At 41.6% G+C, this 12,225-nt stretch overlaps 1 protein-coding gene across 1 annotated transcript; it reads right to left on the bottom strand.

Annotated features, from left to right (window-relative positions):
- Window positions 1-6,655: 6,655 nt before the first annotated feature.
- LOC149833548 (uncharacterized) lies at window positions 6,656-9,082 on the bottom strand. The gene is made up of 3 exons (XM_090013454.1): window positions 8,636-9,082; window positions 6,824-8,159; window positions 6,656-6,746 (listed from the first exon to the last, which is right to left on the bottom strand). Exons 1-2 carry the CDS (start codon window positions 9,080-9,082, stop codon window positions 6,846-6,848), a joined length of 1,761 nt encoding a protein of 586 aa, XP_089869580.1. The 3' UTR covers window positions 6,656-6,746; window positions 6,824-6,845.
- Between the last annotated feature and the right edge of the window lie 3,143 nt (window positions 9,083-12,225).

The following is a 12,225-nucleotide window of genomic DNA, read 5'->3' as shown; positions in this document are numbered from 1 at the left end:
TTCAACATGACCCTGCAACGCTAGCTGAGTCGCTTGTGGTTGTAGAGAAACTTGCTGAGCTTGATAGGAATGACCCTGCATTTCAAGGCAGACAACAAGAAAATGATCACAACAATCGAAGGGACAACCGAAGGAATGACCAAGGACAAAATACTGGTCAGGAAAACCTGCAGAATCATGGCTGACAAGATGGTCAAAATAATAACCAAAATTGGAATAACTTTCAGGGCGACAATTATTGTCGTCGTGACTGCTGTATCTGCCATGAGGATCATTGGCAGGATACATATCCCAATAGAAACCGCGGTCAAGGGAATGGAGATAACCGCTCACCCTTAGCTGTGAATGTTGTTCAAGGTGAAGAAGAGAATCAACCTATAGAGGAGCCAACAGTTGGCGCAATGCAGCTGATGAATGCAGTAAAGGTCACAACTGTTGCGGAATCGACAATATGCAAAGAGTTGATGTACTTGGAACTTCTGCTCAACGGAAGACTTACCAAGGCATTGATAGACACTGGTGCTACGCACAACTTCATATCGCGTGAATAAGCAGAATGGTTGGGATTACAGTGGGAACAAAAAAAGAACCACATGAAAGCAGTTAATTTGGAGGCTAAGGCCATCTACGACGTCGCTCGTGATGTACCAGTGCGGATCCATAACTGGTCGAGAAGGATCACATTATCAGTTGCACCTATGAATGATTTTAAAGTCATCCTCAGGATGAAATTCTTAAGAAGCAACATGGTAGTGCCAATGCCCTACCTTAACGTTGTTAGCTTTGAGAATGAGAGTCAGCCCTGCATGGTTACTGTGATGGTAGGGAAGCCATGTGAGCGCTTGGTGTTTGCGCTCCAGTTGAAGAGAGACATGAAAAACGGTGACGAGACTTTTCTTGTCACAATCCATGCTACGGATGAGGTAGAAGAAGCCACAGATGTCGCAGAGGCCTTGGCGTCAACATTGAAGAAGTTTGGTGATGTTATGTCCGCCGAGATTCCGAAGAAGCTACCTCCAAGGCATGAGGTAGACCATCAGATTGAATTAGTACCAGGTGCATGGCCACTCACAATGGCTCCTTATCGCATGGCAATTCCTGAGCTACATGAATTACACAAACAACTGGATGATATGCTCGAAACGGGGATCATCCAACCATCCAAAGCTCTCTTTGGAGTGCCCGTGCTGTTTCAAGCAAAGCATAATGGGTCGAAGCAGTTGTGTGTCGACTATAGGGCACTGAACAAAATGACGGTGAAGAATAAGTACCCACTTCCTTTGGTCGCGGACTTGTTTGATTAACTTGGAAATGCAAAAGTCTTCTCTAAGTTGGATTTGAGATCTGGCTACTGGCAAGTCAGAGTTGCAGAGGGGGATGAGCCAAAAACTACCTACGTAACGTGATATGGGGCGTTTGAATTCCTTGTCATGCCCTTTGGCTTGACGAACATGCCCGCTACCTTTTCAACCTTAATGAATAAGATCTTCTATCCGCACCTTGATAAGTTTGTCGTCGTGTACTTGGATGACATAGTGGCGTATAGCGACTCGATGAAGCAGCATGTTCAACACCTTTAGATTGTGTTTCAGACTCTAAAGGACCACAAGTTGTATGTCAAGCGAGAGAAGTGCCTATTCGGCCAGAAGGAAGTCTATTTTCTTAGGCATATTGTGGGAGGAGGCACTCTCAAAATGGATCATAAGAAGATTGAAGCTATTCAAGCATAAGAGCCACCCTCTAAGGTTTCTGAGTTGCACTCCTTCTTTGGGCTGGCAAATTATTATTGATGCTTCATCAAGGGATACTCTCAAATTGTGGTCGCGCTCACAGATCTGTTGAAGAAAGACAAACCATGGTTATGGTCTGATGCCTGCCAGAAGGCTTTTGATGGGTTGAAGCATTCCTTGACGGAGGAGCCAATGTTAAAGTTGTCTGACTGTCAGCAACCATTTGAAGTGCAGACCGATGCATCTGACTTTGCTATTGTTGAGGTGTTGCTCCAAGAAGGAAATCCTATCGCATTTGAAAGTAGGAAGTTGAACGATGCTGAACGTCGATACACTGTGCATGAGTGCAAGATGTTGGCGGTCGTGCATTGTCTCTGTACATGGAGACACTATCTCTTCGGGTCGCAGTTCATTGTGCGCACTGACAACATTGCGATAAGCTACTTCCAAACTCAGAAGAAGTTGAGTCCTAGGCAAGCGTGTTGGCAGGATTTGATATGACCCTCAAGTATAAGTCAGACAAGACCAATGTTGTGGCCGATGCCTTGAGTTGAAAGGCGGAACTTGCAACTTTACTCGCCTAGGACGACAGTGTGAGCCAACCAATGAGCGATCTTCTTAAACAAGTGCGAGAAGCTTCAAAAAGTAACCCAATGGCTCAACAATTGATCACATTGGTGAAGGAAGGAAAGACACAAAGATTCTGGCTAGCGGATGGTTTGGTCTGCGCTATGAGCGATCATCTATACATTTCGCGACAAGATACCTTTAGAAGGCGCTTGATGCATGAGTGCCACGATACTACCTGGACGGGTCACCCAGGGCAACAGAGGACCTTGGCATTGTTGGAACGTGCATTTTATTGGCCACAGATGTCCGATGACGTAAATGAATATGTACAGACTTGCTTGATTTGCCAACAAGACAAGCCCATCAATCAGAGACCCGGTGGACTACTGGAGCCCCTATCTGTACCAAGCCATTCGTGGGAGTGCATAACCATGGACTTCATTATGAGCTTGTCGAAAGTACAAGGTTGCAGTTCGATTTATGTGGTTGTGGATAGGTTCTTGAAGTATGTTGTCTTTGTGCCTACCCCTGCTACCTGCTCAGCTGCAGATACTGTAAAGTTATTCGTGTGGAACATAATCAAGCATTGAGGAATTTCATAGAGCATCGTCATGATCATGATGCATGATTCACTGACAAGTTTTGGCGAGAAGTGTTTCGCTTAATGGAGACGAACTTGCATTTCAACACACGTTTCTACCCCCAAACTGACGGACAGATAGAGAGAATAAATGGCATGCTAGAGGAATACCGGCGGCACTTTGTCAGTGCCAACCAAAGGGATTGGGTTGATTTACTTGATGCGGCTCAATTCTGCTACAACCTTCAAAAGAGCGAGTCATCCAGCCATAGTCCATTTGAAGTCGCAACCGAACAACAGCCACAAACTCTGCACTCTCTTGCTACGCAAGGACGTGGCAAAACACCTTATACATACCAGTTTGTAAGGAACTTGCAAGATCAAACAGAGTTGGCGAAAACATATCTAAACAAGGCAACCAATCACATGAAGAAATGAGCATATGAGAAGTGTCGTCCAGCAGAATTTTGTGTTGGAGACAAAGTGTTGGTCAAGCTCTTTCCTGACCGCACAACTATCTTTCGGGGCCACCACCGAGGCCTTATTCACAAGTATGATAGTCCCTTCACCATTATCAAACGTGTGAGAAACTTGGCGTACCGATTGAACTTGTCAGCAAACTTTCAAGTGCATCCAATATTCCACATATGCAACCTAAAGTTGTTCCACGAAGATGAAGGAGATCCTCAACGAGCATGCCTCAACGTGCTTCAATCCTGCAGTGGGCTCCTTCAACAGTTAGTGTACTAGGCAGAGAGCCAGATGTCATCCTCAACCATTTCAACAACTATCTAGGGGAAGTCAAAAGTAATTAGTGCAGTGGAAGGGATTGTGAGAATGTGAAGTCACCTGGGAGAAGGCCAACAACATGTTTCAGCATCGACAACTTGTAGAAGGCTACCATGAACAATTGGCGTCGAGGACGATGCCAACTTAGGATGGGGAGCGTGTTTTGGACTGCCATATTTTTCACCTTTTTCTCTGATGTATATACCTCTTTGGCACTCTAGAGGGCCCCACAAGGCCTTACGGCCTAAGAACCTCGTGTATTCAGACCCTCTCTTCCCCTCTTGATGTACTTTGCTTTCAAGTATCTATAAAAAAACTTTTTGCATCCTTGTCTCTTTGTGTTTGTGCATACGCGTACTCTTGCTTCCGCTCGTGTGCATGTATTGTTCATTGTTTGTGCGCTCAAAAGGCCTGCCTTCGATGTTTGTGTTTGCCTAAAGCTACGTCACAGGAGTCTTCGCTTCTAAGCCTATGACAGAGCATATGCTGCGTGATAATCAAACTACCAAGATCATATGCAGAATCACAAACACGCAATCACAAAAAATATGCGTAGCTGATTCCTCATGGAACACTGACTGGGAAGACATAACCCGCATTTTTAGAGAGAGCCTGCTTGTAGAATTAGCCATACCGTAATTGACCCCTAATTGGGAATGATTGATCCCAAATTGCACGATCAGGGAGCCATTGAATGGAAAGGACGGTCCAAGCGGTCTCGAAAGGTATGATACTAATATCAAAACACCACACACGCATTTATATATACATGAGTTTTATCTAACATTAATCTAGTTATATTTAACATTAGATAGATTTAACTTTATTAAAATAACTAAAATATTCTTAAAAAAAATATTTTTGAAAATATACGGTTAGTATTTAGGTCAAAAAAGTAACTTTGATAGTATGATGCATTTTCAAGAATATATTTTTAAGAATATTTGATGCAACTAATGTTAAATACAACTAGTTTAATGTTATATAAATTATATATATATATATATATATATATATATATATATATATATATATATATATATATATATATATATATATATATATATATATATATATATATATGGTGCTCCAATAAGACCTACTCCCACATGCTAGAAATCATGGTATCATGGTTGTAGGTTGCATCTTCTCAATTAAACCTTATAGATGTCGTTTTTTTGAGGAAGCTACAAGCCATAATGTCACTGATTGAACAGTAAAAAAGTCCACTCCATCCCATGTCTATTCTATTTACATCAATGTCTACGCGTATTGGACCTATTTATTTGGAAGATCTATGGTTACAACTGCATTATGAGCCATCAACAATGAGCAGTGATTCATTTAAGAGCTATATCAGGTCCAGTTCACTGGATCGATTCAAAGCATGTGAAGTACTAAATAGTTAACGATGGTGACATTGGGCAAGTTAGATCCACTAGTTGACACTTTCATGTCACCTCATGGGACTATGGACAATGTAGAAAGGGGCAATCCCCTGCCTCAAAGGGGTTTGACGTAGTGGGATTGGGGCTAGGCTGTTAGTCCAGCAGTCTAGGTTCAAAGCCTACACTCCTTGCGCAAGCCGAAGTGTGGTAATTCCTTGGGGGTAAGGGGTAAGCTCATAGAGTTACATTACAGTAAGTATGGCAGGTAGAGCCAGCGCGGCTGTCTCTATTCCTGTAGGTGGTTTATCTGTGTAAATATCGAAAAAAGAAGGGGGGCAATCCCAAGACAAGAGGGTCTTTGTAATTATTTTGCTATTGCCACATTGAGGCATGGGTTAGATGATCCTCTCGAATACTTGGGTTACACAAAACACAGAAAATTGCTGACATGTGTAGCAATTAGCAATTTTTTGTGTAAAACATAAACATAGAAAATCGCTACAGGTGCAGCCAAACGATGTTATGTAAATTGCTAAATAGGAGTAACATTTTGTGTTTTGTATGGTAAACAGTGAATCTGCTCCCACATTCTCATTCTAGTGAAGGATTTATAAATGGCACACCAATAGAGGCCATTTACTAGGGCAAAGACAAATGACAGCTAAGGGGCCTGGCTGAATATATTTGCAGATGAAGACATGTGAGACAGCGAACATGGCCTTTCGAGGGTATTACCTACTTCAGAAGCAAACACATTCTCCTTATTAAAAGTTTTATTTGTTCACATGGAACTCACTAGACAAAAAGAAACAACGATATGGAGCTAAACAGAAAGATACTTTTAACTAAATTGTTTTCTATCTAATGAGTTTTGAAATACAAAGATTTGGTCAAAACGTGAATTTTATTAATTTTAATGTAAATAACCAGGTTATATAAGAACATAATTTTCAATTATAAATTGCTTATGCGAATAGTGAGTTTTGCAGACAAGAACACATAATGGTGGTGTCAAGGGGTTTGGTGCAGTGGAAGGGGGCCTTGGCCACTAGGTGGGTGATCAGGTTCCTTGTATTAAGTAAACCCTTGCTCAGCAGAAGCTTGGTGACTAAATTTACTCAGTTTGGGCAGCGACTGTAAGTACGGCAGGCTTGACCAGTGCAACTAGGTCTCTGATATCGAGGGTGATTTCACCGTCCATAAAACAAACTCATAATGGTGACACCGGAAGATGCTTGTAAGGAGAAGGCACTATTCATTTGGATGATGATGGACACAGGGCCTGTCTTTACAGCAATAGGGGTGCCTAGTATCATTTCCATAACTCGGGGTGGTGGTAGTTTGCCTAACAAAGCATTGCTTCGTAAGGTAAAGTAATTGTGCACTATTTATTTGGATGAAGATGGCCACAAGCATATGTCGGTATTGTCTTAAGAATCTTGAAGCTAAGCCATGAGCATATGCATGAAAAAAAAAGTTCATATTCATTTGGATATGTATCTTTACTCTTTAGTAATAGACGTGCCGGTGTAGAGAGAGAGAGAGAGAGAGAGAGAGAGAGAGAGAGAGAGAGCAAAATTGGATTTCACCAAAGGGTATTACGTTCTAATAATTAATTTCATTAACAATAAAACGTTGCTTTGTACAAAATGGATCTCTTTGTAATCTACCATCTGAAGCAACCAGAACCTGCATACAAGGAGTGTTTATTTAGTAGGGGAAAGACGCAGGACATAAGAAGGTAGACAAGGGAGTTGGAAACATACTAAATTATTTAGTCCTGGAGAGTTATCCCTCTGCTTTAGTTCCTACTGATCTGCCCCTCGTACCACTCTCCCCAATTCCTTTTGCCATCTCTGCTGCTTCTGATCTTTCACTAACCACACTTCCCTGCTCTTGTGAACGCCGAGGTTGGTGGCTCCATTGTCGTGTTGAACAAGCCATTACTTGATCTCTAAGACCCTTGACATACTTGTACCTTTGCATTTCTAAATCATATTCTTGGTTTGCATAAAGAGCACTATCCATGCTCTCAGAGCACCTTCCTTCATCAGTGATCCCGTTTACCCGACTCTGTTTACAACCAATATCCCATTCAATACCTTCAGTGATCCCAGTCTCAAATGATAGGGAAGTGCCCTTCAGTGTCTCCAAATCATTTTCTTCTAGTATGGAACCGGAAGCATAACTCCATTTGTAGCTTTTGCTATTTTCATCCCTGTTCAGCTCAATGGAATGAAGATCACTATCAGCCAAGTCCTCTTCATCAGTATCATGCTCAAGGCCATCCCTTGTCTGGGTTCCATGGTCAGGTTGCTGTTGTACCTCAGTACCAACACCAGCCACCTCTTGTTTTTCCCTTGTTGTCGTTCCCTTCGTCTTGAGAAAAGCTTCGAGCTCTCTCCTCAGCTTGTCAAGAGCAGCATTCTTCTCCTCGAGCTGAAACTTAGCGTCAGCGAGCTTCATCTGGACTCGCTCTTCTCGCCACACATCAGCCAATTGAAGCATCTCTCTCTCCCTCTCCACTTCTTCCCATGCCTTGGCAGATTCCCTCTTCAATTCTTCCACCTCTGCCTTGTCTTCCCCAGTTCCCCTCGCCAATTCATCACACACTTTCTCCATCACTTGCCTTACCTTCCTCTCGCTCTCCAATTCCTTCACAGCCTTTGCTAACAAAGCCTTCGTCTCTGCCAATTCCCCACCTAGCTTCTTATTCATGCTCTCCATCCTCCTCCTCAGTTTCCTTTCGACCTCCAATTCTGCAGCAATCGTCCGAACAGCAGCCTGAATCCTCTCCAGTTCCCTGCTCTTCCATGCTGCCTTCTCCTCTGCAAAGCATTTCATCATGTATTTGATTTCACGGCGATCGGATCTATGCTCCTCAACTAACCGATCAATCTGAACACCGGCCCTTTTGAGCTCCCCACGCAATGCAGACACAAGAGACATACTGGTTGAGTGCTGCTCCTCCAGTCCCCATATTCGATTAAGGATCTTCAGCAACTCTTTATGAGTGGAAGAACAGTGATCGGTTTCCTTATAATGATTCTTCAATGCAGCTAAAGACCCGGCTGGTGTTAGACCCATGGATCGAGATTCAATCTACAAATTACACCAACGATGATCAAAGTTTGGTCGAGGCATTGTCCAGAACTATTCAACTTCACCAAGTAACCCAAAAAAAAAAAACCCTTTTATCCCTTAAGATAAACAAAACCATCAAACGTTCTTGAAATTTAAGCAACCAAAAGCTATGTCATAGACTAACAAAACGGGGAGGAAAAGACAGAGACCAACAAAACTGCTTCAATAGAGAAACAAAGAACAGATATATGGTTTACCTCCATTAAGCTCGTACGGCTCAAAGAATCCAATCCTTGAAATTTGTAGCTCTGCAAAATTGCAGACAATCTTCTTCTCAGACTACCCGTCCCTGATTGATCCGTCGTCTTCATAACACCAAGGAAGGCAAAATAGAAGATGGGTATGAGAAAAATCCATCATGCACAAAGAAGAAACAAAGAAAGCAACCAATAGAAGGAAAAAAAAAAGAGAAAAAAAGAAAAGCACAGGCGTACTTCAGACACCGGACTATGAGGAGGGTCGGATAGGTGGGGCGGCAACGAGCCGGAAACCACAGACCTCCGATCGCGAGTCGAGAGGCTACCTTTCTTCATCTTCTTATCCAAAGCCTCTTCCTTGTGTTGCTGAATAGGCGGGATCTCGTTCATCTCCCAGAGGGTAGCAGCGAGCTTCCTGGCGGAGACGGGGCCATGCTTTGTCTTTTGAGCGACGCTTTGGGAACGAGGGGACTCAACAAACGCCATGGGACAGGGAGAGCCAGAGCTCATCTTCCAAGTGGGCACGGGCGTGCTCGATCCGCCCTTTCTTCCCACTAGAATCGCTCGTTTGAGCCTGTGATTCTTCAGAATCGACGAAGAAGACGAAGAGGAAGAACACCCACGTTTCCGAATCCTGCATCCGCTCTTCACCAACCTCTCCGTTCCTAGACTCCCTCTCGGCATTCTGGAATGACGAAGCCACACACACACACACACACACACACACACACACACACACAGAGAGAGAGAGAGAGAGAGAGAGAGAGAGAGAGAGAGAGAGAGAGAGAGAGAGAGAGAGAGCTTTCCCTTCTTTTCTGCAGATACTACCGCTTGGGTATTCACTCTGGTAGGATGCAGGATTTTATTCTCTTCTTTCCTCCCTTTTATTCCTCCTTGCTGCTGTTTCCATCTCTTTCTCTCAAATGTTCGTTCCGAAGCAGCCCTTCTTTTCGTTTTTTTTGACTTTCCCACATCTAAAGTAGAGTAAGCTGAAGTATCTTTCATATTTTAGTAAACACAAGGAGAATGATGATCTGCACTTCAATAAGTTTCAATAGAAAATTTCACGTCCGGGGAATGTGGGTCTGTACCACACGAGGGAGTGACCCCAGTCGGTGAGTCTTGAACATCTCAACGATTTCTTTTTTCTCCATAAATATTCCATCAGTGTCATCAATTTGCTTCAATACCACCCCGCCCTAAGTATGTTAAATAATTTAAGTATACGCTCTTATAGCAACTTTCATCATCCAAATTGTGATGTTAAGCACTGTACTAATCCTGGAGATGCCACTTCAAATTATTCAATATTGGGGTGGTAAACTAGAGCAGGCAAGAAAAAGGTGTTCTTAAAAACATGATATGATTGGTGCTTCGGGAGACTTGTAAAGTTGACAGGACGTCACAAGTTAGAAACCAACGGTGGCTTTCCTTGCGGCAAGGTCGAAGCTGGACCTCAAGGGTTTTACAAACCTGAGGCCAGCCAATGCACAGTCGGTGATGAGACGTTTTACCTAAAAATGGCTGCCAAAAGAATTGTTTATCATGAATACACGAAGCGGTTTCCAGTATACGGACAGTTTTCAATTGGTATTTTGCACTGACGATGCTTTTAATCGCCCTGTTCTCCAAATTGTCCTCTCAGAGAGAGAGAGAGTTATGATACACATTTTTTTCTTTTCATGATATTGTGTAAATTACATAATTTTACACATGATTATTCATAATATTCTTATCTTTTCTGCCCGTAGGTAGCAATAGTTTATTTGGTATGCGCCTGTCTAGTATGAAAAAAAATCCAAATCCAAACCCATCCTTTCCAACAGCTGGTAAAAATATTTAGTCGTTCATTGAGAGAAACACGAAAAATTATTCTTAGAAAGATATTATACAGAAAACGCTAAATGAATAGGGTTTATATTTGGTCTCATAGTTTCTATAGCCCAACTATATTTTCAAAAAGAAAAAACTCGTATATACGTCCTTTTTAGTTGTCGTTTCATAAAATTTAAATCGAATTAAATGAATTTTCGTCACTTACTCATTTATTTAATTCGTTGTTTGTTATTAAAGCATTGGATTGAAAGGGAAAACGTTTCAAGCATCAGCCACGTTTCAATTTTCCTAAAAAAATGTTTTATTATCTCAAAAGTCAAAACATTTATTGCACACTTATATCACAGTGCATTACGTTTTTGGTAATCCATCATAGTATCAAATCCAACACATTATTTTTGGATATTGAGCTCATAATAAAATCTGAATGAAGATTTGGATTGGGTGAGGACTTTAATGATATGACCTTTTTCATATTGTATCGATTCGGATCAGTATCTTTTGTTGGGTCTACATTTGGATAGAAATCAAATCCTATCAATTTTGGATTGTTTACATGTAAAACACTTGTTCCCAACCTTTTCTTCTTAACCGATCTATTTACCAGCTGGGGTAAAATATTTTTTTTCGTCAGAGTTTTTTTTTTTGTCAGAGAGCTAGGGTAAATATTTTGGTACTAATGAATGTACAAAAACTATTGAGTAAAAATTGTCTTATTTTCATATTTCTTTTTCTTCTTCTTATTTTTGTAGATCACATGCTATATATGTGGTTTAGTGGAGAGTTGACTTTTGGATCGTGTAATTGAGTAAACATCGACAACTCACAATGTATTACTTCATAACTCAAAGGGCTCCACTCATCTGGTAGGTAGGGGCCACTTGTGAATGTCACCAAGTTGGCTGGATGTCATAAGTTCAAAGCCCACCCTTTCCGCAAGGTTGGAGCTGGGTGTGCTCCCTGGTGGGCAGGAAGACCTTAAGGGTTTTATCAACCGGCGGAGTGTGGGGTTTTTCCTTGGATTAACCCCAAAAAAAAAAAAAAATTTACAATCCAAGGTACAATCCCTTGAACAAACAAACAATGTAGGACACATTTATTTGAATGACACATGGTTTCTTGCTCAAATATTTCCTTACCCTCATTAGTACTAAATCATTGCCCTTTGAATTGGTTGTCTGACCTTCCTTTTGATAGCAGTTAAATTACCAAAATTTCCTCAAACATTTAGAGTTAAGTGAGGTAAAATGGCAAACCATTCTCACTTCAACTTTCCCAATTCCAGGCCTTTGAGACAAAAGCTATTTGAACCAAAGAGAATGAGGGCATTGGCATTACTCTAACCCCAAGTGGTTTACAGAAATAGTTCGTTGAATAGAAGGGTAAAAGATAAATTTCCTTGCACTTTATAGCATCGCTAGCTATTATTCAGAAACCTAAACAACAAACAAAATAAAATATGATCAATCACATGATGTGATTGAGTTGAAGTACTGAAGGCAATGAATAGGCAAAGCACATGAGAAAACCAACTCATGTCACCATCCTTTGTAGTCAAATAACTCCGACTTACATTAAAATAATTGGGCTTCGTCGTTATCACCCTCCCCATCAATGCCTGCAAATCTGACCTCTAGCTAAGTACACAGACATTTGTGCCCCCATCTCAAGGTCATGCATTGGGCAAGTTGGTCCCTCTCTTGTCCTCAAAATTTTAGGAACTCAGTTTGAGAGAATGGGGTTTATGACCTGCAATATTAACGTCCTCAAATTTTTAGGAACTTGAGCTTATGTTCAAGCTTGGCTTGTTTATTTACAAGGACTAGTCTGAGTTAGGCTTAAACGAGCCAAACCCGAGCTAACTTGGCTCGTTGTGCAGCTCTATTCATTATGGCACTGAGGGACAAAATGGAGTATCCGTGTGACAGAGAGAATAACAGACTTATCAATTCTCTCTACCAGTTTGCTTGATTCCAATGTGAATGGTTTAA

This window comes from Nuphar pumila, chromosome 7 (genome assembly GCF_984573655.1).
Source record: "Nuphar pumila chromosome 7, dmNupPumi1.hap1.1, whole genome shotgun sequence".
Taxonomy (NCBI): Eukaryota; Viridiplantae; Streptophyta; class Magnoliopsida; order Nymphaeales; family Nymphaeaceae; genus Nuphar; species Nuphar pumila.
The sequence above is the reverse complement of the archived record's forward strand: the minus strand, read 5'-3'. Positions and strand labels throughout refer to the sequence as shown.

Excerpts from the sequence above, each read along its gene's own strand:
- LOC149833548 (XM_090013454.1), bottom strand. The coding sequence starts at position 9,082 with ATGCCGAGAGGGAGTCTAGGAACGGAGAGGTTGGTGAAGAGCGGATGC. Across the intron at positions 8,160-8,635 it reads CTCATAGTCCGGTGTCTGAA|ATTGAATCTCGATCCATGGG; the intron begins GTACGCCTGTGC and ends TGTAATTTGTAG.